This window comes from Psittacula echo, assembly GCF_963264785.1.
Source record: "Psittacula echo genome assembly, chromosome: 24".
NCBI lineage: Eukaryota > Metazoa > Chordata > Aves > Psittaciformes > Psittacidae > Psittacula > Psittacula echo.
The window spans coordinates 1,465,327-1,490,694 of NC_137759.1; the positions used below are offsets into that span (position 1 = coordinate 1,465,327).

At 54.9% G+C, this 25,368-nt stretch overlaps 1 protein-coding gene across 2 annotated transcripts; it reads right to left on the reverse strand.

Annotated features, from left to right (window-relative positions):
- Positions 1–1,688: 1,688 nt before the first annotated feature.
- Positions 1,689–25,069, reverse strand: HOMER3 (homer scaffold protein 3). 2 transcript variants are annotated; one of them, XM_080634316.1, is made up of 10 exons: positions 24,587–25,069; positions 12,449–12,509; positions 11,734–11,890; positions 10,735–10,866; positions 10,200–10,307; positions 6,912–7,033; positions 5,860–6,016; positions 4,476–4,586; positions 4,224–4,304; positions 1,689–3,377 (listed from the first exon to the last, which is right to left on the reverse strand). In XM_080634316.1, exons 2-10 carry the CDS (start codon positions 12,490–12,492, stop codon positions 3,189–3,191), a joined length of 1,101 nt encoding a protein of 366 aa, XP_080490442.1. In that variant the 5' UTR covers positions 12,493–12,509; positions 24,587–25,069; the 3' UTR covers positions 1,689–3,188. The 2 variants fall into 2 exon arrangements, with proteins under 2 accessions (XP_080490442.1, XP_080490443.1); XM_080634317.1 differs by lacking the exon at positions 12,449–12,509 and having other exon boundaries at positions 1,691–3,377; positions 24,587–25,068.
- Positions 25,070–25,368: the final 299 nt, after the last annotated feature.

Genomic DNA, 25,368 nt, shown 5'->3' on the forward strand with positions numbered 1-25,368 from the left:
TCCATCACACTGCCCAGCCACGGCCATGCCTCTGTAAGAGACTTGGGACAAATGCTCAGCACAGGACAGATCTCACCAAAAAGCCACTTTTCAGCTTATTCTGGCAAGGGAAAGAATTGCACCTGGGCCTTGTGGGGCAGAGCGTGAAGGAGAATTGCCTCTGTTCCTGGCTCCTGACAATGGAAGAGCAAAGGAGCGCAGCCAGGACCATGATGAGCTGATGCCAACGCAGGCAAAGCACCGCCGGCCTCAGGGTGCAGAGAGCGCAGGGAACAGCCCTGAGCACCCTGGCAGGGCCAGGCCAGCTCCAGTGGCAAAGTCCCCTGGGCTGGCAGCACCTTGGTGTGCACTGAATGGGCAGCTCAGCACCTTCAATGCTCTGCTCCTGCACTGCTGATTGCACCGCAGGTGCCTGGGTGTAACACTTCCCCCCGCAGACAGAAGCTCCCCTTCCAGGGGGTTACACCTTGGGATAGCAAGAGGAGGCTCCAGAGCAGGATCCTGCCCAAGCCCTGCCTCGTTGGCACTCAGACACCCTCCCCTGTCTGAGCTCAGCACCACTCTCAGTGCTGGTTTTACCATCAGGAGATGGACCGGGGGGGGGGGTAGGACCGCAGGACCGCTCCCACAGGCTCCCTGTGTGCACACCCCGGGGTTTCCTGAGCTCTTCCATGGCCTGGTTGGTCTGGTTTATCCATGGCATCCTTTAAATGGAGTCAGTGTTCCCAACACACTGAAACCAGGAGCGCGTCCCGCAGGATGGCAGTGGAAGGTCGGCTCCAGATGCCTCCTATGTGGGACGTGTTGCACGCCTTCCTGCGCTCCCCTCCCCAGCTGCCTTTGCTGGAGGCTGAGGTGCAGCTCCCCAGCGATGCCAGGCTCTGCTTTGAGGACATTTCAATGCATAAGGGACAAGCAGAGGCGTCAATAGCGTAAGAGCAGTTTGTGTCTGCCGCTCCCCCACTCGCAGGGAGTCCCACTGGGATGTGCAGTGCCTTGACTCAGGTTCTCACTGCCTGGGACTGGTCTGGGATGGCCTCGGGAGAGCTGACTCACCCATCACACAGGCACTGCCAGCACGGAGGATCCATGCCCAGCTCCAGCTTGTGGGGCACAGCCACAGGAGAGGAGCGTGAGAGGGCAGTAAAGCAGAGAACACAAGGAACTCCTGCTCAGCTTCCTTTCTCCCAAATGCCACCCTCCTCCTTCCACAGCCCAGGGACCAGTGAAACCAAACACACCTTCCTTGGAGCTGAGCTCTATTTCAGAAGAAGGCTGCTCCCGTAGGAACAGCAGATGAACACTGGCATGGGGAGGAAACAAGCCCCTGGAGTCTTTTGCCACCCAGTTACTTCCTTCCCTTCTGAAATACCCTGAACCGAGCATCGCTACGGGAGCTCCAGTTGCGAACACCTCATGCAAACAAAAATCATCCAAATCAAGGGGAAGCCAACGAAAAAAGCCCAATCCCAGAGCAGAAAAGCCTTTCCCTGGCTGTGCAGGTCTGGAACCTCACCGTTTCCTCATCACCCCTGGGAAAGGGAAGGGCTTTGCTGGACGCAATCCAGCGCAGTCACCAGCAGCTCTCCACGGCAGGGGATTCCCAAGGTGCCGGACCCAAACCCTGCCCTGACTTGCAGGCAGTGCGGGGGAGCTCTGGGTTCCTCTCCTGCTCACAGGTGAGTGAAGGGAGCAGCAGGCCCCGAGCTCTGCTGAGGTTCCATGGGGGTTACAGGGGAGAGGCAGCGCTGGCCAGTCCCAGTGTTCCTGCAGCCATTCCCAGGATTACTCTGCCTTGGCCTAACTTATAGCAGCAAAGAGGGCAAAAACCCCAACAACAGAACCCAAATCCATCAGCACTCTGGGAGGTTGCTGCTCCTTCATCGTTCAGCACAGGGCTAACGTGCTCCTGGGGAACTGGGGGGGCACAGCAGGTGCCATGGGGGGCACAACTCTTTCCTGCTCAATTCCCTATGATCAGACAACATCCGTGGTAACTCACACACTGCCCACGGGGCCCCTCAGGGCACTGGTCCCAGAATGCTCCAAACACCTCCTGGTCTCCTTCCGTGTGGCCAAGTGTGGCAAACTGGCACCCGGACCCTTCACAGGGAGCACTGGGGCTGACATGGGGCAGGGACCCAGCCCCTTCACAGGGAGCACTGGGGCTGACATGGGGCAGGGACCCAGCCCCTTCACAGGGAGCACTGGGGCTGACATGGGGCAGGGACCCAGCCCCTTCACAGGGAGCACTGGGGCTGACATGGGGCAGGGACCCAGCCCCTTCACAGGGAGCACTGGGGCTGACCCTGGGGACTGTTCCCCAATGAAAAAGAAGGAAAAAAATAGAAGCCAAGAGCAACTGTGACTTGCTCCATTTAATTTCAATGGAGTGCAGCCCTCAGAGGCCGGGATTGATGCCAACGGAGCAGTTTGTTGGCCATCCCTCAGGCATGTCCCATTTCTCAAATGCCCCTTTCCCAACCAAGCCTCTGCTCTTCTCAGCTGAACGTTTTAACAAGTCATTAAATCCCACTGGGGTGAACTACAGAGAGCTTTAAACCCTGCAGCTCCTTCCCCTCTGGAGGATGCGGCCGAACACAGTGGAGGAGGACGCATGGTCAGACACACTCCTCTGCAGTGGGGACACTGCTACCTCTGGAGGTGTTACTGGGTCCTGCTGAAAAGACCTGATGTAGTTAGGGCTGGGGGAGAGGAAAAGGAGCAGCTCTTGCTCTTGGTGTGCTCCAGGCGCTCCTCCCCGCGCGGGGGGGAACCAGGCAGCTTGTTTGCAAAAGGCCAAGTGGTTTCCTAAAAACCAAACTGCTGAAAACCTGCCCCTGGCTGCTCAGCCCCTTCCCCCAGGAACCTCACAACTGTGGCAGGCACAGTGCGGCAGGAGGCGGCTGGGAGGGCAGCGCGGGGACAGCCACTGCCTCTGGACCATGCCACAGCCATGGCAGGGTCCAGAGAGGTCTGGCTGGGACTTGTCGATGCTCCCTGAGGACGATTCAGGAGCTCAGGCGCTCTCTGCCCTCTGCCTGGGTGTTCCGTGGGCAGTCCGTGGCTGTGGCTGGTCTCCACAGTGTCCAGGCAGCTGCTGGCACGTTGGCTTGTCCTGCCCCAACAGAGCTCGATGTTCTGTGGCTGTCCCAGCTCAGGCTCCCCTCCTCTGAGGGAGCTGCTGCTCAATTGCTCTCTACCAGCTTGGCCAGTCCCTGCCGGACCTCACTGAGCTCAAATATCTTCACATCCATGATCTCTGCCACCTTGGTGACCTCGTTCTGGATCTTCTCCCTCTCGGCCAGGGTCTCTGCCAGGGTCTGCTCAGCCAGGTGAAGGCGCTGCTCCAGCTCTGCATTGCGGGTCTCCAGCTCCTGCCCGGGGACACGAGTGCAGTGAGGGGGCTGCGCTGGTGCTGATACACGCCGCTCACACACCACCACCCTTATCTGCACCAAGCAGCCCTGCTGCCGCCCCAGCACCAGGCTTCCCACACCCAGAAGCCTGGGGTCCCACCAGTTCTTTCACCAAGGGATCTCCTGTCCTGGGCCACAGCACGTGGCAGACACATACATGTGGGCACGTGTTCCCCAAACCCAGGCGTGTGCCCACAGTTTGCAAAGCAGATCTCACACGCCTGTCATCTCCAGGGCTGATGGCATTGGATGTCTGGAGACACTATTCTGCCATGGAAACCAGTGCCTGTGTAAGGGGCTGGGCCCCGCAGCTGATCCCCTTGGTCAGAGGTGAACACAGGCAGGCAGTGCCCCCAGAGAGCACGCAACAGATCGGGCTTCCATCTGTGTCCTTGCCCTGAGGTGCAGAGCAGCTTGCATCCCTCCTGCCAGCCAGACTGAGCCAGAGCCCTGCTCCCCAGCCATCTCTGGCCATCCAGCAAGCTAAGCAGGACTTCAGAGGGATGGAGGGTCACAGAGCGTCACAGATTCTGCTCCAGTCCCATGTCAGGGGCTACTGCAAGAGCTGAAAGGAGAGTAGGTGAAGGCTGGGCTTGGTATTGCCTGCTCAGTGTGCCCCATGTCGTATCTCTGAGGGGCACAGAGGGTGGCAGAAGGCAGAGACACTGGCAAGGACCCAGTCGCAGCATCCAGAGGCAGACCATAGGCACAGCAGCTCTACAGCATTCACTCTTTGGCTCAGCAGAGAAATGGGGACGGATCACTGCCACGAGTGCAGAGGTGTCCCAGATCTGCCATCCCTACCTGCAGCTTCTGCAGTGTTTCCTCACGCTCGCCCTCTGTTTCCCATCGGCCACACTTCTGGCTCTTTAGCATCTGGATCTCCTAAACCACAAGGAAGAGCTGTCAGATCCACGCCAGTCCCAGTGGGGCCAGCTCCCAGCACTTACCCCAGCCAAGTCCCTTCCCTCCCTCCCCTCTCATTCAAGCTGTAATGACAAACAGGGTGCTGGTGACTCCCAGCTTGAGGCTTTGCTCTGCTTTGTGGGGCATCACCTCATCTTTAGCCTTGATCAGTAGCTCCAGCTCCTCCAGGGTTTGGCTCAGCTCTTCCTTGTTGTTCTCACTGGAGGAATCCTGAGTGCCTTGTGACTCCAGTTCTGCTACCTACATGGAGGCAAGCACAGGGGAAGCATGCTCAGAGATACAGGAATGTCCTGACACCTCCTCACCCTCAGTCACTCTGCCAGGGTTTGGCTTCCTTGCAAACCCAACCAGGTTACAACAGGGAAGCAGCTCCCACCCTGCACTGGAAAAACTTCTCTTCTGCTCTGCCCAGATCACACTCAGAAACCCTCTGTGGCGAAGCCCAGCCTAGAGACCCCGCTTTCTGCTGCAGCTTTGCACTTCCAGCGACGTTCAGCCGGCTGACATCGAGCATATGAGCCTACAGCCCAAAGTGATGGCTACACCATTTACATCCCTGGGCAGAGCTTGCCAAGGGCAAGGCCGCAGCTCAACCCTGGCAAAGCTGGAGGAAGGATTTGCCCCATTCCTGAAAAATTCAGCCCAGCAGCTGGGATGATTCATGTTTAAAAGGCACACACACACAACCAAGGGCTCTGCTACACCTCAGGCAGGCCCCTGCCGCAGAGCAGAACGGTTGCTGTGTGCAGCTCTTCGACCGTGGGACTCCAAGACTGAGAAGCACCGGTGGGCACAGTGAACCCGGAGGGATGGCTGTTTCCTGGGGACTGGCCACACAACAGCCGTCGAGTGGAAACAGCTCCCAAAGCCCAACTGTTCTAAAAGCGTTTCCCAAGTTCTCCACAGTTTTTCCCAACAAACCCAGCCATGTGACTGTCACTCCTCTGCCCGGATGCACACAGGCCTCCTCAGTTGATCTGGGACCTCTCTGACATTATGTAGGTCAAAAGATCCTATTATTCCAAGCGAACAAGGGCTTGTTTGTAGTGCACAACCCGAGTTTCATGAGGTTGCAGCTTGGATGTGAGCTAATTATAGCAGACAGAGGAACCTTCATCCTTCCTGTCAAAAGCCAGAAGATTGTACTGATGCCCAGCTAAGGGGGGCATGGACCTCTCTCAGTATTGCTGGCAGCTGGGAGCCACCCCCTGGAAATGGGAAGGAAAGCTGGTTTGCTTTGAGTTTGTGCCCTGGTTTCCTCCTTCTAACCATGGGGACCCAGCACTATCCCAACCTGCTCTGCAGAAAACAGGAGCTCTTGTGAGAACTCCCTAGTTACGTGGCCTTATTCCTTGACATGTTTTCCCTGCCAGGCTCATGCAGCATCCTGGATTTCCATCCCATCTCCTGCTGACACCCATGGAAACTGAAAAGAGAATGGGGTCAAGGGCACCATCTGGCTCTGGGACGGGGCTTCCTCTGACCTGCTCTGCAAAGCCCCTCTGGTGCTCACCCGCTGCCGCAGCGTTTCCGTCTCCTCCTGGTAAGCAGCCAACTGCTTCTTCCACTGGTCCACGTTGGCGTTGGCTTCGTGCAGAGCAGCCACGAGCTTGTTGTTGTTGTCCTGGAGGCTGAAGAACTCGGCCTCCCACTGGACCTCACTCACAGAACTGTGTGAGAGAACAGGGCAAGGGTTTAGGAGAGCATAGGCGAGTCTCAGCATGAAGGGTTCTTCCCCCCGTGCTCACATGCACTGAAACAAAGCTTCTGGAAGCGCAGGGCAGCTCCCGGCTCCTCCAGTTTTCTATTCAGTTTTCATGCCACTTCCCAAATGTAAATGCTTCTTCCCGCCCTGAATCTGCATCTCTTTACCACTGGATAATGTTTGTATTTGAGGCCCTGTGTGCTGGCTGGAAACTGCAGAATCCACACTGTGAGATTAAGGGGGGGGTGGTACAGCTCTTATAAAGGAGCTTCATAATGTGGGACTGTGAGTCTGGGTTTTAAAGCCTTGTCACATCTGAGTTTGCTTTGACTAAAGCCCTCCCAGCGCCGGCTCAGGAGAAGGTAGCAAAGAACACTTGCTTTTGATTTAAAAATACTCTAAGTGTTCAGCTGGGAGCTAAAGGGGAGCCACAGGGCCGAATCCAGCCAGAGTCTTTGAAGAGACAAAGAGCGGAAGCAGCGGAGACTTTGCTGGTATCATCAGGGGAATTAACACAAGTGTAGCCCCGGGCCAGCTGGAAAAGTGTGAGCATCTTCTGGTATCACAGACTACGGACCTGATCTAACTGGCATCAACTCAGCCCTGCTGCGGGCACAAAGCATTCTTCCCACGCTGCCTGAACAGCGGATTTCACCTCCACCTGGAACAACTTCCTACTGGAGAAGAGGGGAAATCGGTACAGTGGAGGGTTAGAGCAGCAGCGGACACGGGGCATTACCCAGCTACCTGAAGTAGCAGCATTGGCTCAAAAGCATTGGGGATGACAGGGACATGCACCAAATCCTGCCAGACCAGACAGTTCAGGAGTGAGGAGCAGAGAGCACTTGCGGCAGCCTCACCCTTCAGAGAGCATCTTCTTCAGCCGCTCCTTCTCCGTTGTTACCTCCACGTCGGCACTTTGGCTTCGGAATAATTTATCTTCTCCTGGCCCATTGGAGCTGATGATGGGGCTGGGAAGTACCTGGGGATGAAGAAGAGCGGTTACCACACAGCAGTGAGACCCACAAGGTCGCTGCAAACTCACTCCCAGCCCAGGTTCACAGGGCTAGTTCTTAGCCCCTGCACTCCTGTGAGGAGCACTGCCTTTCAGTCCTAACTCTCAGGTAGTGCTGTGCTTGTCTACATGACAAGGGGTGGCAAAGATCCTCAGGTATGGCTCAGCAGCACCAGTGGGCACAGCAACAGCACAGCAACGTGGGCACTCTCTTGCATAGGGAGGTCAGTGCTCTGCTCCCCCAGCAGCTGCCCTGCTGCCGCGTCCTCCCTTTCCCTGGGCCCACGCCACGCCGGGGCAGGGATCCCAGTGCACAGACGCGCTGAGCAGGAGGGCTCACAGCCTGCAGGCACCAGCTCTTCCTCCTCCCAACCTGAGGGACTGAATTCTCTGGCCCTCAGCTTCCCCTTGGCAATGCCAGGGTGTCACCGGCTGGAGCCCAGCCCCGTGGCCCTGCACACACTGGAGCTGCCCAAGTGCCTGTCCTGGGGCTTTGCTGAATTCTTAAGAGGATTTTCTTGCTGGTTCTCAGAGCAGTGGAAAGACTCAAACCAAACACAGAGCTGCCAGACCTGGGTTCAGTCAAGCCCAGCTTCTGGACCTTGAGGTGCCATTGGGAATGTGTGCCTCAGGCTCAAGGGAAGGAAACTCTGCTATTGCTCAGGTGACTGTGGCACCCATTTTCCAGAGGTGTGGGAGAAGAAACTCACAGTCTCTGCACCAAAGTATCTCCTTGTCTATGGCTCCAGATTCCTGCATACATCAGAGCTAGGAGAGACAACCAACCAACAGCAGAGCAGAGATGAACATGCAGAAGCCTCCAGCCCCTCCAGAAGACCCTTCCTACATCATCTCCTCTCACAGCAGGGAAGCAGCTTGGCACTGACAGGGCAAACTGAGCTATAAAGAGACTCTCTGAGCAACGAGTCTCTGGGCTCCTAAGCAGGGAGCTGTGAGCCCAGGCTGCTGCTGGAGTTCATAGGCAGCCCTCAAATGCCTGTGGGAGGGACAGGCACCTGCTTTGGGGTCGGCTGACACCTATAAATAGAGCCAGACATGGCCATGATGTATTAAACACCAGCTTCATGAGGCCTTCCAGAGAGGGACTGAGATGTGAGACCTGCAGAACACAGCCCTGCCTCACCTTTACACAAGGTGGGGAAACTGAGGCAGGGAAGGGGCAGAAGTTTCTTTTTCTCACCCCTGGGAGTCCAACTGGAGGTGCTGCACACTGTTTTGTTGCTTACATTATCCACAGTGACATACTCTGTGCTGCGGACGCTAAATGGGATGGGGATTGGCCTAAAAGCTACTAGAGGACATAAGAGAGCTTCTATCCTGGGATTTGCCCAGCTCTGGAAATCTAAAGCCTGAGTAAACTAGCGCAGATGCAGAAAAGGAGGAAGCCCTGATTTAATTTCAGGAGACAGATCTGCTCTCTGCTCACTTGCAAACAGAAACACAATCAATTATTCAAGGATGAAAGTCAGATTTGAAGCTCTGCTAATGCACAGACTGGGAAGCAGTGGGACAGCTGGAGAAGGGGTGAGGGGCTGATTTATGTACAGGCTGGAGGAAGCAGGAATTGCAGGACAAGATCTGCATGCTCCCATGGCAGGGGACACTGCATGTGCCACTGGCTCAGCATGCTGGCCACTGAGACATGAGAGGCCGAATGGGAAGAGTGAGGTGAAGGTCACCTTCACCTTCTGACCTCCTCAGCCCTTCTGCTGCAAGCTGCCATTGCAGCGCAGGGGAGATGAACGCGTCCTGTTGTGGCACCTGATGAGCTCTGCTGGTGTAAACTGTTTCAGAGGGAGTATCTCTGCTCCCAGCCTCCACCTCCTGGCCAGGGGAGCTGGGAGATGACACTGCAGCCGGCCAGGGATCTGCATCAGGACTCTGAGCAGAGTCCTTTACCTAACTGATTGTGCCACGCATGCTCTACTCTACTCCCTTTGCCATTTACCACCCATTAGGATGGGGCTTTGAGTTACAGGAGCCAAAATCTGGGCATATTTTCCCCATTTTTGCCCCCCACATGACATTTCCAGTCTCTGCAGAGCCACCACCTCCACTTCCCCCTCCCTTCCCTGCAGGCCAAGGTACTGTTCACACTCCCTCCTCCTCCTCTGCTGCCGCTCCATCTGTATTCAACCCAGAGAACACAATGTCCTCCAGCCTACAGCTCCTCTCCTACTGCCAGCAGTGCTGGGAAATGCAGAATCACCTCTGGAGGGAACTATTTGGGAGGGCAAGTTCACCATCAGCGCCGCACTGCTTCACCATGGGAAAAAGCAGGATGTGGAGCTCTCCACAGCCTATCCTCTCCCTCCATCCCACTGCTGCTGGAGCTGGTTTAGCTACAGAGGGAGAAAGGTAATAAGTGCAAGTGCAATGCATGTGAAAACCATCTGTGATGGGCTTAAGCTTTCTGGCTTGGTCTCCTGGGGAAAAGAAACTGGAATGAGCGGCTGTCAGACAGCAGTGCTACCTTAGGGGAGAGCTCCCAAGAGGAGTGTGATTCCTGCTCTCACAGCACAGCTTCTGCTCCACAGTGGAAACAGAAAGAGAAGTCTGGCCAGCACTCCTCAGTCACCAGCTCCAAGAAATCCCTTTGTCTTTCCATGCACCCCCATGGGCAGCCCCCTCTCCTGTCAGAGACACTTGGAGGAGAACCCCCTGCCACACGTCTTCCTTTCTATGATCTTCAAGCAGGCAACATGCACTCCCGCATGCCACTTGCCTGTGGCTGTCACCCTGAGCCCAGGCAGAGCCAGCAGCTCCAAAGCAAAGATAACCACAACAAGAGCCACCAAAGTAAGGACTCCCAGCCAGCACAGCAGGACCCCCCCCACCCCAGCATGGCTTCAATAGATATCAAATGGCTTCCACAGTTTAACTACCAAAGAGGGAGGGGGGTGAACCTGCCCAGGAGCTCCATTTAAGCACTCCTTTGTTACTGTGCTTCATGAGCTCCAGCAGTGACCTCAGGGCCATAGATGCCATCAAAGCGTGAAGCTCCACCCTCAGTGCATGGCAAGGAGGCTCTCAGAAAGGGGTGGAAGGCAGAAGTTACTAGAGGAGAGGAGCACAGTGGCCGTTTCCCCCGGCTGCCATCACCCAGCATTACCTGGTGAGATGTGATGTTCAGGGCAGGGTTGGTCAGCTCTGTTTTATCCTGGGATTTCTCCCTCGCCAAACGAGCTGCTTCCTTCACTTCCTGGAACTTCTCTGCAAACTAGAGGGGAGCAGAAGAGTCACTCCAGTGCTCTGCCAACACGTGGAACTCACCAGAACCGAGGCTTGGGTCCTCCTCCCTTTGCAGCTCCATCCAACATGCTTTTACACTTCTCTTCAACTAACAATACAATTCAGTGAACAGCCCTTTCCTGGCCATGGTTCTGGCACTCAGTGGGCTTAGTTAAACAGCAGTGACAGAAATGGAGCCTCAAGTCCTAATTTGGTTGGTGATGTTCAAAACCACTGTGCAAATTTTACTTTAAAGCTCTTCCCACTGTGCTAAAAGCTGACGGGAGATGTAAAGATGCTAGGAACAGCATTACATCAGGTTCCTAAAGTCTGCTCTCCAGAGGCTTATCTCCCCGTCAGGGTTTCAGGGGCATTCCCCTGCTGGCATCAGGTTCCTGCAGCACCTGCAGCATTACCTGGGAGAGATGCTGCTCGGAAGCAAAGCCCAACCCGTACACGGTGTTGGCTCGGCTGTCTGCCCACTGCCCAAATTTCTGGGATGTCTTCGTGAAGGTCATGTTGGGGGTGATGGTGCTGTTGATGATTGCCTGGAGAGAGAAGCAACAACGAGAGTCAGAGAAAAGTCCAGCCTGCTGCGCTGAGGTGGTGGGGTGAGACTGATCACTGTCATCCCTGTGTGCTCTAGGAACGACAGGGAGAAAGCTCTGGCTTTTACTCTATAAGACAATAGTTCGGGCTTTTGGTGACCAAAAGTCTTTCTAGTCTGGCTACGTGACATGGACAAACCTCAGCCATCTCATCTAGAGAAAGGAAAAACAAGTCTCAGTGCCATCAGCTTCCTCCATTGCTGGAAAGGAAGGTAAGAGACAGGGTGTCCCTGGGGACTCAACAACTGATGCTCTCCATTTGCATGGCAAGTAAAACAAAAGGCTTCCACAGCAGCCAGGACTGGCTGTTAGGGAACACTCTGCTGGTTAGGGCAGCACCAAAATAAGCTGTCTGGGCAGATTGCTGAGACTCTGCCATTGCAGGTCTGCAGGAGGAAGTCAGGAAAATGCCTATCAAGACGAGTTTATGGAGAATTACTCATGTTCTGTGGCAGTGACTGCGCAGACGGCTCCTGAGATGCCCTCAGCCTCTGTCTGCCATTTCCTTGTTTTTAAAGGGGTTGGGTTTAGCACAGGATCTAAATGGGTCTCAGGAAAAGCTTGTACTTTGCACATGCCAGGGCTGAGAAGAGACTGGAGCTGGGAGAGACAACACCCGACCCATCAGCACAGATTCCAGTGTCTAACACTAAATACACTTGAGCATGGCAGCAGTGTTTAACCTTCCATGCCCTGCAATGGAGATCCTCAAGGGCCTACACTGAGAACTGACCAACTCAGCACCACAACATCACCAGAGCAGGCTGGAGAAGAGCCAGCTGCGACGCTGTGCAGTGCTGCCCCCACCTTGGTGCCCCCCACGCTGATGATCCGGTACACGTTGCGAGTGGCATCGAAGAAGTAGGAGACGGTGAGAGCGTGTTTGCTGGCCGGGATCCAGTTCCGTTTGGTGGCAGGGTCAATCTGGAAGACGTGGGCCCTGGTGCTGAAGATTGGCTGCTCCCTGCAAGAGAAACAGGGCTGTCAGGGCACAGGGAGCTGAGCAACAGGGAAAGAGCATCGACCTCCTGGCACTGGCGCTGAATGAGGCACCACCAGCAGCACTTCTGCTGCCTGCCTTCTCTGAGGCACTGGGTGCCAGGCAGGGCAGCCCCCAAGGACACAGCATCTCTCCCCCAGCAGCCCTTCACTGAGCCTCTGTGCAGGGAGCAGCAGATACCCCCAGGCTGGGCTGGGATCATCTGGTGTCTCTCCTTGTCAGGAGAGTCATGACCCAAGTTCTCCAGCATTCCTGGGAGTTGCTTTTCCAAGATCTCTGGGCTTCTCTGAGCTCTCCACATCCTGGGCACCCTCCCAAAGCCCAGTTTAGAAGCTGGGGGACTGCTGATTGATGCCCCTGCAAAGTAAAAGCCCATGGCTGTTTATGCCCCCATTTGACCACCATCCAGGTAGCACAATGACAGCAGCTTTCAGTGCACACGAGTGACCTTGGGCTATGAAGATACCCTTGGCACAATAACGAAGCTACCAAGGGTGTTTAACTATAGGTACAGGTTTTTACCTTCCTCTAGAGATTCTCTGTCCTCCTCTGCAGTCTTCAGCCATTTCCAAAGGCCAAAAACCTGGTTATTCCAGCAATAACAGGTTATGCCCTCAGGTTAGTAGATCATATATGCATGTTCACCCAAGGATAGGCAAGAAACTTGGAAGCAGGAGCACAAATAGGACATCACAGCCAGGTTGGACAGAGCCTTGGGTGGCACGGTTTAGTGGGAGGTGTCCTTGCCCATGGCAGGGGGGTTGGAACTGATCTTAAGGTCCTTTCCAACCCTAACTGTTCTATGATTCCATGATTCTGTGTTTGCAGTGTACCTGACAGCCCTTCACAACACACCCAGTGTGGCAGAGTCATGCTAACGCTTAGGGGTTACAGTCTCTTTAGCTCATCTTGAAGCTTTCTTGCACCATCCCTCAGCACCTTAGCGGGCAGTTCATGGCAACTGCACCAGGTACAGGATTCTCTGGATGCTGTATTATTTGTACTTCGTATCTCCAAGCTGGTGTTCGAGGGAAATGGAGGGATGGAGGGATGGAGGGATGGAGGGACGGAGGGACGGAGGGATGGAGGGACGGAGGGACGGAGGGACGGACGGATGGAGGGATGGAGGGATGGACGGATGGAGGGATGGACGGATGGAGGGATGGACGGATGGAGGGACGGATGGAGGGATGGAGGGACGGAGGGACGGAGGGATGGACGGATGGAGGGATGGACGGATGGAGGGACGGAGGGACGGAGGGACGGAGGGATGGAGGGATGGAGGGATGGATGGATGGACGGAGGGATGGACGGACGGAGGGACGGAGGGATGGACGGACGGAGGGACGGAGGGACGGAGGGATGGACGGATGGAGGGATGGACGGATGGAGGGATGGATGGATGGAGGGACGGAGGGATGGACGGATGGAGGGACGGAGGGACGGAGGGATGGAGGGATGGACGGATGGAGGGACGGAGGGACGGATGGAGGGACGGAGGGACGGAGGGATGGAGGGACGGAGGGATGGAGGGACGGAGGGACGGAGGGATGGAGGGACGGAGGGACGGAGGGACGGAGGGACGGAGGATGTGTGTCTAGGATGTGAGCACAAGCAGCGCTTTCCTCTCAGCACAGCTCTTCCTCCCTTGACTCATGCTTGGGAAGCGCATCCTGCAGCAAGAGGTCACACTGCAGGGCTCAAAGCAAGTCACTTCACAATGAATGAAAGGAAACACTTCACCACACAACGTGCAGCTGCTGCAGGAAAGCTCTGAACCACGCACTGCCTGGGCTCTGTAAGCAGTAAGATCTGAGCTGAACTAAGGAGTTGAGCCTGAGGCATCAGGATGTAACTCGAGCGTTTCAGGAGCAGGAAGGAATGTTCCCATGACATAAAATCAGGTGCACTGGGGTCTGTGCTTGGCTCTGGTTAAACCCAAGGCACTGGCCATTACCCAAACCCAGTGAAATGCGATGTGACCGGGAACACCCCCCCATGGCAGCTGCACACAGGGCACAGGCACAACCCTGCTCTGTGCAAGCTCCCCACATCCACACACTTGTATTTCCTGCCCGTTCCAAGTCCTCACAGCTGCCATGAGCAGCCTTCCCTATCAATCCACAGACAAATGTACCTGGTGCTCACTGAACACATCCCAAAGCTTAGGAAGGAAACCAAATCCTCCCTGCTGGCTCCCAGTTTCACGCCTTGGTTCCCAGGTTACAGCCCTGACTCAGATCTCCGGTGACTCCAGCAGGGTCTATGCCAGCCTCTCTTCGCAGCTTCCCTGCTTGGTTTTACTCAGCCACAGTCTGGTTTGGGGATGAGATTCATGTTTTCCAGGCTCCAGTGACAGACATGAACTTGCACATGGATCACAACTTACCCTTTGAGACACAGCAGCTACAGAGCAGGGAAAAACTAATGCTTCTGCACCGTAACCCCCAAATCCCGGCTAGTGTTGGAAAGAACAGAGGAAGGACATTACCTAGTTGGTGACATTTGTTAGGAAGGGTAAGACTAGAGGCCAATGGAGTCAGGACGTGTCTCCTCCGGCAGCTTCCTCCTCAGGTCTCCTAGCTGGAGTGAGGCTCCCTCTTGGTTTTGCCTCCACAGGGATTCCTTTCAGCTGTTATTCCCCACACAGAGCACAGGGCATTCAACCAGGCAGCATTCAGGGGCTCCCTTTGGCCCAAGCTTGTAGTTTGCACTGATTTCTCATTGCTGAACAAGTTTTCTTCCCTGTCCTGGGGGATAAGCGGGTGCACTGTGTAACTGGAGTAAATCCCCTTGGCAGCAGGCGCTGGCTGTTGGGAGAGGGCCACAGAGGAGCCTGGAAGGCTCTCGTCTTTCCAGTCATGCGCACGTGATGCGGCTGCAGGATGGAAACCCCTCCTCAGAGATCAGCCCTCGCCCGCACGGAGCTATTCCTGTGCTCAGCCTGCACCCAGCGCCAGTGGAAAGCCTCCTGCTGACGGCAGCTGTTTCCAGACCAAGTGATGTCCCACACAGCCCCCTCCATGCACCCTGAGCTCTGACACCCCCGACATCAGCCTCCTCTGCCCGCAGGGATGGGGTCTGCAGCCACAGACTCTCTCTCCATAGAGCCGGGCATGATCCCAGGCTGCAGCACAGAGGAACCCCTGTGGCTGCCCTGTGCTGTCTCCCCATGACATGCGAGAGCAGTGCCATCATTTGCTTTGTAAATGAGGCTCTGCAGTAAATGGTCCCCACCCTGCTCTCTCCCATGTCAGCTGAGAGGGGATATCTCAAAAAGAAGTGTAAGAGAACGTGCACGATGAAAGATGCCTGTAAGAAGGGACAGAGAGCCCAGATCTCCAGCCTCTTTGGCAGGTCTGCCTCCAAGCAGGTCAGCTGGGAGTACCTCAATACCTGGAAACCCCCACTGCCTTCCCACCGATGACTGCAAGCCAGGAGAGGCTCAGGAGGCCATCCATCACAAAAGCCAGTGTTCCTTTCCTTCTGAGCACCAGGAGTGGAAAGCAAACTGCCACTGGAAGCCCTGTCAGAGAGGAGAAAAGCCTTCACCGGGTTAGCTTATGCCTTTTCTGCTCCCATGAAGCCGACTTGGCTGCTCTGCTGCCAGCACACAGCCCCTGGGCACGCATGTTCTTTTCCCAGTCTCAGGAACGCCGCGGGATGCCCCTGTGATGGTGCTGATGGGAAGGGTGCTCTGCTTCTTGTGCCTTCACATCATCACTGTGCCACGACACTCCTCACACCTCTGTTTGTCCCTTACGGTGTTCCCTGGAGCAACACCGCTTCCCGCTGGCTGTGCCAGGTCCATCCCTTCCCCTTACAAACACACAAGCCTCCCACGGGCCTGCCGCCAGCTCCACCAGATGTGCTGTGCTCCCAACAGAGAGCAAACCGGCGCTCCCAGAGCCAGGGCTTAGCAGCAGCTTCACCTGCCTGTGCCAGGGAGGGAATCCCGCAGCCGCCTCCCTCCGAGGGAAGGAGAACGCGCAGAGCCTCCTGAAATGGTTGCTCCTGTTTCCCCTCTCCTCACTGCAGCTGGAAGCGCTGCTGCCAGCCTGCCTGGCCCTCCTAACGGTGACTGCTTTACGCAGCCTCCTCGCAGCTACCGCAGCCACGCACCAGCCTGGCCCCGGGACAGGGCTTTCTAGGAAGCAGTGGCTGAAGCTCTGCAGGTGATGCTCAGGAGAGCTTCCTGCTCTGCCTGGGACCACCACAGAGGCGTTGATGTTCCTTTTGCAGTGCTTGTGCAGGGGGGGAAAAGGTCTTTGTTTTAAATCCATCGAATGGCACAAACTGTATCCAGCAAGTACAAGAATGTCATTGTGGAGGACACTGGCCAGCCTGGAAACCTGCCTTTCAGTACTCACTTGTCTGACAAGGTTAAAGCAAAGCTGCAAAACAAAAGCTCTCCTGTGTTGTGTTGGAGCACAACAAAAACCAGAGAGAAAGAGCAGGCAGCAATGCACAGCAAGAAAGTCTGCAGATCCAGAGGCACATCTTTGAGAGGGCACTCGCGGTTATTGAATGGAAAATGCCTCCTCCAGCAGCAGGGGTTGCCACAGCCCAGGAGTGGCTCAGCAAGGAGGGACACAGGCAGGACCACAGGGCACTGCTGGACGTGCAGGGAAAGCTCAGGTACTGCCAGCCAGGGCAAAGATGCATGGGCAGAGCCACGGCTGAGCTTGGTTCAGGCCAAGCTGCTGACCTCTTGTTCCCAAAACCACTACAAAGCATATAAAAATAGCCCTGACAGTGCCCAGGGCTCAGACTGTTGTGTTCCCTCTCCCTTTCCCCCTGCGTTGTAAGTGTATATGCTGGAAACACCACACATCCCTGAATGCTGCCGCTTCTTGTCCTGCTCCCAGCTGGGAGTCCCCACGACCATACCGACATCGTAGTGAAAAGGGCATGTGTAAATAAAGCCACTCACATCCCCCAGGGCTGCCCTTGGCAGAGAATTGAGAAAAACCAAAGCAAATAACTGAAAGGACAAAGATCTGGCTGAGAGACAGACGTGTTCAGCAAGTGCCTGCTGGCAACTGGAAAGGATCCAGGTCCCATCGCTGCCAGCATCTGCTCCAGCCCAAGGGGGAAAGGCAACATTCAATATCCCATGGCCTGCTGATGGCTTAAAAATGACCTGTCCCCAGTGAATGTCCCTGTGCAGGCTGCCAGCTACCAGCAGAACCAAGCAGCTAAAACTGAAAAGCAGAGATGATCTAACCAGTCCAATGCGTTCTTCAAGGCAGCGAAGCACCTGGCTCCAGGATGCTGCCTGAGTAAAGGCCCAGATGTCTCCTCTTGCTGCTTCTCCTGACAGAGAAGCTGGAAGAAGGTCACAGTGTGCCTGGGGAGGACACATGAATACAGGGTATGGACCAGTCGCTTCCCATTTGCTCTCTCTGAAGTCTCTGCTCAGTGGTCATTAAGACAGCGTGTAAAACTGCACGCTGGTCTGTTCCATCTTGGTTCTTGTATTATTTCCCTCTCTACAGCATCCAAATGGATTTCTTAATAAATAGCTGCTTATTTCCCCTTTGCCAGGAAAGCAAATCATTGTTTGTCCTCTTAATGGATGGTCTCAGGGGAGCAGCAAGGAATTGAGCAGTCCAAAGGGACTGAGTTCACCAAGGCTGGAGGAGGGATCCTGTTAGGTTAGGACACACCGAGACCCTGCCAAGATCCTGAAGGAGAAGCACACCCTGCAAGCAATGCCCTGTGCCAAGGAGCTACAGATGGCATCAATTCAGCCCTGCACCAGCAGCACATTTTACCTGGCAGGCGAACAGCAGGCATAAAAGTGCCAGGGTCTGGAGAAGACCCAACCCAGCACTGCCCCCTCTGTGCTGTGTAATCTGAACACATATGTCACCGGAGGCATGGACTGTCCTCGAGTGCCCTGTGGGGATGTGGGCTCTGCCCTCCTCTTTACAGGCACATGGACCTCTTCCTAAGTGGGATCTTCTAAATGAACCCACTGCTGCTCACGCAATGGGAAGAATGCAGCAGGAACAGAGAGCAGCCACCACCCAGAGAGGGCCTGCACATCTCCGGCTTAGGAGACAGCACCAGCATTGTCCCATCACACACCTGGATTGTCTGGATCAGTATATACACAGGTATATGCACAGGTATAGGCACAGCAGCTCGCCCGCCGTGCCGCAGAGCCCGTCCTGCACACACACATACATCAACACACTGAGCAAACCCCCTTCAATCCCTCTTTAACAGGAGGATTTCAGACAGTCCCCCTTTAATCCTCACCAGAAACATACTCTCAAGCCTGCAAACAAGTCTAATAGCAGAACAGAAGTGAAAAGGTGAAGGGGTTTTTGGCTGAAGCTGCAGGAGGCAAAGGCAGAGCTGGGAATGGTGCTCCCACTGCACCCTCCAGCCTGCTGCCACAGTCCTACAAAGGAATGTATCCTGCTGTAAGGAACAGCGCAGGGCAGAGGAAGGGACAGTGAGTCTTTGAAAGTGCTGTCAGCAAAGCATTTCTCTCTGTCTGAACTAGCACCATGGCAGCTCCAGTGTGTTTCACTGCAGGCTCACTCCTTGACCCACCCCAACATGAGCTGCCCCTTGGGGTCTTTACTCCTCAGAGAAACTGTGTTCTACCACTCTTCCTTTGCCAAGGTATCTCCAATGCAAACAGCATCTCTTTGGGAAAATCCTGTTTCACAGTTCCAGGTTCACTCTCTCTCCAGCAGGCTCTTAAACCTACGGGGAACTGCTAAACCCCAGCCCTGCTGCCAGAGCTCCGCAACAGGGAGGGGAAGAAACCAGGGGTTTACTGTTTGCCCCCAGCGATGGCTTCTACACAGGGTGTGGGGAGCGGGCTCCTCCTGGCTGCACACTTGCTTTGTCCTTGTTCTTAAGATTTGCTGTGCAATGCGGAAGATTTTTCCCACTGACATCCTCATATTTCTTTTGTTCTCAGGATCCTGCCTGCCTGCGAGATGCCCCTTTCATTACCTGAATTCCTTACCGCATCCTGCTCACCTGCCCCAACCCTTTGCTGCATGACCAGGGAGAGGAAACCCATTTGCTGTGGAGAGGGAAGCTTTTACAGTGACCATTCCCCAAACTGATGTTAATGTTGCTGTCCTGTTTTCAGTTCCTAAGCACAGTGTGTGACAAAAGAGCAGGATTCAAACCTAGACACAAGTGTAGAGTTGTAAGAGAGAGATTTGGTGGCTGAGCCCGAGTTCAAGGCACCCCAGGGACACAAACAGTGAATAGGTCTGAGGTTTAGAATAAAGTCTTTGAGCCACTTCAGGCAGCAGCTGGAATGTGCTGGGGAGGCTGAGCTCGGTCTGCATGTGCCTCTGTGCTCCCAAATGGGGTTCAGGCAATGGCATCCCTGGGAAGCCCACGTGCTGCTCCCCAGCCTGCGCCTCCTCACACCCTGCAGCGTCTCGTTGCAGAGATATTCATTTACTTGTCAGAGAAAGGAGCCTCTCTGCACTCGGATGCAGAGAGGACAGTCACTCCAAACACTGTGCTCTGCACACAGGCACTGCCTGGTCCCCCTTCATCTACAAACCAAGCCCAAAAGGCCCTGCAAGAAATCAGACCAGAATCAAAGCAGCAGAATCATTTGGTTCTGGGGCTCACGGGCAGAACAGTTCTGAGCCACCCGGGCAGGGAAGGGCTTTGGGGTGTGATGCTCCCGCTGACAGCAGGACCTGCACAGACTGAGGAATGTATTTTTGCCCTGTGCCTGGGCTCAATGTGCAGCCACAACGAGCGAGCCCCGCAAAGAGTCTTCTGCTAAAGGCCATTGCCAGCCCCAGCAGGAGCTCAGGATCTCCCAGCTGCTGTGCTGGGAATTTCTCAATTCTCCCTGCAATCTGCCCTGAAGTCCTTTCCCTGTGCAAGGGCTGGTTTCCAGCGTGGGTGCTCACAGAGCATGTGAGCACGGAGTGCTGTGCTGGCAGCCCGTGGCCATGCTGAGTCAGCAGGGAGGCTGTGCTGGTGTGGCAGGGCTCTCCTCTGCCCCACCACCAGGCAGAGCACTGTGAGCCCTGCAGAGCAGCACGGGCCAGGGGTGTGAGGGAGGGGGTGGCCGGGAATGGGGTGTATGTGTGGGGTGTGTGTGTATGTGTGTGTGTGCGCGTGTGTGTATGTGTGTGTGTGTGCGCGTGTGTGTATGTGTGGTGTGTGTGTGTATGTGTGTGTGTGTGCGCGTGTGTGTATGTGTGTGTGTGTGCGCGTGTGTGTATGTGTGTGTGTGTGCGCGTGTGTGTATGTGTGTGTGTGTGCGCGTGTGTGTATGTGTGTGCGTGTGTGTATGTGTGTGTGTGTGTGCGTGTGTGTGCGTGTGTGTATGTGTGTGTGTGTGCGTGTGTGTATGTGTGTGTGTGTGCGCGTGTGTGTATGTGTGTGTGTGTGTGCGTGTGTGTATGTGTGTGTGTGTGTGCGTGTGTGTATGTGTGTGTGTGTGCGCGTGTGTGTATGTGTGTGTGTGTGCGTGTGTGTATGTGTGTGTGTGTGCGCGTGTGTGTATGTGTGTGTGTGTGCGTGTGTGTATGTGTGTGTGTGTGCGCGCGTGTGTGTATGTGTGTGTGTGTGCGTGTGTGTGTGTGCGTGTGTGTGTGTGTGCGTGTGTGTGTGTGTGTGTGCGTGTGTATGGGGGTGTGTGTGATGTATGTGTGATGTGTGTGCGCGTGTGTGTGATGTGTATGGGGGTGTGTGTGATGTATGTGTGATGTGTGTGCGCATGTGTGCCTGTGTGTATGCGTGTGTGTATGTGTGTGTGTGCGTGTGTGTATGTGTGTGTGTGTGCGCGTGTGTGTATGTGTGTGTGTGTGTGCGTGTGTGTATGTGTGTGTGTGTGTATGTGTGTGTGTGTGTGCGTGTGTGTATGTGTGTGTGTGTGCGCGTGTGTGTATGTGTGTGTGTGTGCGTGTGTGTATGTGTGTGTGTGTGCGCGCGTGTGTGTATGTGTGTGTGTGTGCGTGTGTGTATGTGTGTGTGTGTGCGCGTGTGTGTATGTGTGTGTGTGTGCGTGTGTGTATGTGTGTGTGTGTGTGCGTGTGTGTGTGTGCGTGTGTGTGTGTGTGCGTGTGTGTGTGTGTGTGTGCGTGTGTATGGGGGTGTGTGTGATGTATGTGTGATGTGTGTGCGCGTGTGTGTGATGTGTATGGGGGTGTGTGTGATGTATGTGTGATGTGTGTGCGCATGTGTGCCTGTGTGTATGCGTGTGTGTATGTGTGTGTGTGCATGCGTATGCGTGTGTGTGTGTGTGCGTGTGTGATGTGTATGGGGGTGTGTGTGATGTATGTGTGTGTGCGTGTGTGCGTGCGTGTGTTATGTGTATGGGGGTGTGTGTGATGTATGTGTGCGTGTGTGTGCGTGTGTGCGTGCGTGTGGTGTATGTGTGGTGTATGTGTGTGTGTTGCAGACAGACAGGGCCCCGAGTTGCGAAAGGCAGAAGTGGAGCACGGAGGGGGTCTCAGAACCGAGCTCTCCTCCTCCACTGCTGTCTTTGTTTCCTTTTATCTTCCCAGCAGCTTGAACAGCTGCTGACTGTATGTCACAGCATCACAGAATCAGTTAGGCTGGAAAAGACCCTGAAGATAGTAAGTCCAGCTGCAAACCTAACACTACCAAGCCCACCACTAAGCCATGTCCCTAAGCACCATGCTTAGGTATGTTCCAGAGCATTTCACACTGTCACTTGATGTTTGGGGAAGAAGCGTGGGTTAATGAGAGTCAAACCTCATCTCTTCCCCTTTGCATTTCTCCCCAAAGTCTCACCCTTCCTGTGAGCCAGGGACTGGGTGTAACTCCCTCCACAGCCAATGCACTCTAGTACTTCACTGCCAGTGGGTGCAGGGAGCGTGCTTTGATACTGCTTACCCAGGATTTGGGCATTAGCCTCAGGACACTGAACTGCAAAACTGCTTTGGGAACCAAGTTTGGGAGGAGTGATTCCCAGCCCTTTGTTCTAACCACCAGGCAGGTTTTCAAACCCTCTTAGCTGCAGCTTTGCTTTCATTCTGTGCTGCATAATGTGACCTTGGCGAAAATGCACAGTTGCTGCTAGTGTCCAGATGGGATAGAAGGAGGCCAGACCAACTCCCAGCCACAAAGGGAAGGTGCAGCACTGGGGGCTGCCATGGGGCTGCTTTCCCTTCCGCCACCCCCCAGCTCCCAGCAGGGCTTAGCACAGGAATGAAAAGCAGCTGCCTCACACAGCCTGCCTGCAGATAAAGGGCAGCAGAGGAACCCTGGCTGAACATGCTCCTGTTGGAGCAGCGTGGGGAACAGCCACAAGCACGCAAGGTCAGGCACAGAGACAGGGGATGGAGGGTGTTTAAAGACACAACACAGCCGAGAGAGATGTTTTGCTTTTGGAAACCAGTCTCCATGTAGAGAGCATCTGAAAGCTGTGCTGCTGGGTGGCTACAGCACAACCTGGCCACTCACCTCTCTGGGACAATCATCACTCCTGCTCCAGCAGCTCGCTCCTGTGAAACACAGCCCCTTGCTGGAAGCCTGCACAGCAGTTCAGCACCAGCAGAGCCCGCCTGCAGCTAAGTCATTCTTTACACACTCCAGAAAATATGTCCAGTGATAATTAGAAGCAGAGGAGTGGAGAGAGAAGCACGTTTCAAAATGCTCCATGCCTCCAACACATGGTGCCTCTTCAACCGAAGCTGCAGCGCTCGCAGTACTTCAGGCACAGCCGCCTGCTCGGATTCACTAGAAAGGCCCCAAGATCTGCTGCTATTTCCAGCCTGCCCTTGCCAGAGCTCCAGAAGCAGCAGCAGCCTCTTTGACAAGGCCAGTTCAAATTGCCTGCTCAGCAGAGGTCAGAGTGTGTGCCTGCATTTGCCTGCTGTATGTGACAGGCGGGCAAACTCTGTACTGCCCAAATCAGAAGGCATTAAGTTGCCTCCACCTGTATTTCTATTTGACATCAGCAGTCAGGGATATGTAAGTGGCAGTTGAAGCCGCAGCTAGGACTTAAATTCACCTCCCTCAGGATTGCATGTTATTTACAACTGAGAGGAAGAGCTAATCCCACGTTAATACAGCAGATACACAGGAGTCCACAGAGAATTTATCCAAGAGAACTAGAACATGATGTTACAAAGAAATCTAACAGAGGAATGAAACCAGAATCTCTGCTTTAGAACTAAGTTAACTAAAATCAGCTGCCAGGATGTGCTGTAAAAGGTGATATGCTTTTAATCTCTTTTGTACCCAGAGTAACCTAAATGCTGCTGAAAGCTACTCAACATCCCCATGTGAGCAATGGACAAGCAAAAAGACACTTTCATCTCAGGAGTTAAGTGGAAATAAGGAATTTTGGGTGAAAACGTCATCTCTGGCTCAACACCAATTTTGCTATTACACCACTACAATTACCCAGTGAAGTGGAAGCAGGCTGAGACGGGGGCACTATCCCAGCACTTCCATGGGAGCTGCTGGTGTCCCTGCAATAGGTCCAGGAAGGATTCCACCACTGCCTCTGACAAAGTGCTGGTCCAAGGAATCTGCTTGTTAAACCCTTCCTGGCAGCTCCACAAGTTTTACAGTAACTTTATGGATCAGAGGAAAAGTTACAGGGAATAGAATCATAGAATAGTTCGGGTTGGAAAGGGCCTTAAGATCATCCAGTTCCAACCCCCCTGCCATGGGCAGGGACACCCCACACTAAACCATGGCACCCAAGGCCTCATCCAACCTGGCCTTGAACACCACCAGGGATGGAGCATTCACAACCTCCCTGGGCAACCCATTCCAGTGCCTCACCACCCTCAACTTTCTGATTTCACCTGGCTCAGCACATACTCTGCCAGCTTCAAAGGATCTCTGCCAGAATCACACTTGTGTCACTTTTGATTCTTCACCTCTCCTGCCTCTTGAATCTGTATTTGACTGTGCCATCATTTCATGTAGGCAGTTCAGGAGGAAAATGAGCAGAAGGCAAACAAGCCCCTAAGAATGTTCTTTATTTCTCTGGCATTGTCAAACCCACACGCTCAGAGGGAGTCAGACAGGCTTCCTCCAGCTCCACTGTGCCTTCAAACAGCTACCACGACTTGACTGCTGGGGAAACTCACAACACGTCAAGTCCTTAAAGTTACACGGCTGAGACGCACAACTAGGACATAAATTAAATGCCAGGCTAAGCTGCTGTTGCTATGCCAAAAGCCACAGCACAGCCATGCAGCATTATTGCACTCCTGGAAAATCTGAGAGGGATCACGAACTACATCATCAGGGATTTTCAAGAGCTATTTATCCATTTAGAAATGCAAACAGGATCCATTTTACTGAATGCCAAAGTCACAACCGCCAAACTAAATCCCTGATTTCTAACTTCTGGAAAAGTTTGGGAACACAACTCGACTGCAGTCCTCCCCTCAGTCTCTCATTTTGGATCTCATACAACATACAGATCACTCGGGAACTCCCTTACATGCGAGTTTATTTAAAGAGCTTGCAGAGATTTGCAATTACCTCCTTTCAAACCCATAAAACACACGGCAAGTCTAAACTTTAAAGCTTGCAATGGGGGGGGGGGGGGGGGGGGGAAGAATGCAATTTCAGCCCTTCAGTTCTTTTTGCCATTACCTTAAAAACAGCATAGCAGCAATGAATAATAAAAGCAATGAAACAATAAGAAAGTGCCAGTCTCACCCCATCTCTGCCGGGTGTCAGCTTCTTTCTCGCCCGTCCTTTCTCCAACCGCCTGGGCTCCTCTCCACGTTTTGATTTATTTCTCCCTTCCTCTTTCTCTCTTTCTCCGGATCCGGATGCTCTCTAAATTTCCTCCGGAATTTCACTTGGAAACCTTGATAGTTCTGCTCCCGGCTCCAACCCGCCGCGATCCCGGAGCGTGCGGGGCAGCGAGGGCAGGAGCCGCGCGGATCCCCCCGGCCCGCGGCCGCGCCTCCAGCTCCGGGCAGAGCCGGGCGGTGCCGGGCAGCACCGGGCGGTACCGGCCGCTGCAGCCCGCGGCAGCAGCCCCGGCCTCCCGGGACCCTCCTTCCCCCGGCACGGGGCGGGGGTTGCACCGGCACTACGCGGCGGTTTCGGCAGCCCCTGCAGACAAAGCGCCCGCCCCGCGGGTCCCTCCCGAGCGGCGCGGCCGCCTCCTGGACGGAGATGGCTTTGCTCCTTCTCCCCCCTCTCCTTTCTTTCCTCTCTTCCCTATCCGCTTCCTCCCGCCGCCAACTGCCCCGGCTCGGTCACATTTCTCCGCTCCTTCTCCCGACTTTATTCCCGGGGCCGGGGCCGGCTCGGCGGCACCACCTGCCGGGCACAACCGGGGAGAGCCGGCCCCGGAACCCCGAGCCTCGGGGCCACAGGTCCTCCAGGCCGCGGACCCCTGGATCCTCGAGCATCTGGACCCCCCAGGCCTTCAGATCCTCAAGCCCCCAGACCCCTTATCCCCTGGACCCCCAGATCCCCAAGCCCCC

Bases quoted from the DNA above. Each gene is read 5' to 3' on its own strand.
- HOMER3 (XM_080634316.1), bottom strand. From the start codon at position 12,492: ATGGCTGAAGACTGCAGAGGAGGACAGAGAATCTCTAGAGGAAG. The intron at 10,867-11,733 runs GTGGGGGCAGCA...TTCTCTCTCCAG, and splicing joins TCAGCGTGGGGGGCACCAAG to GCAATCATCAACAGCACCAT. The intron at 10,308-10,734 runs GTAATGCTGCAG...GCTCCCCTCTAG, and splicing joins CCGAGCAGCATCTCTCCCAG to TTTGCAGAGAAGTTCCAGGA.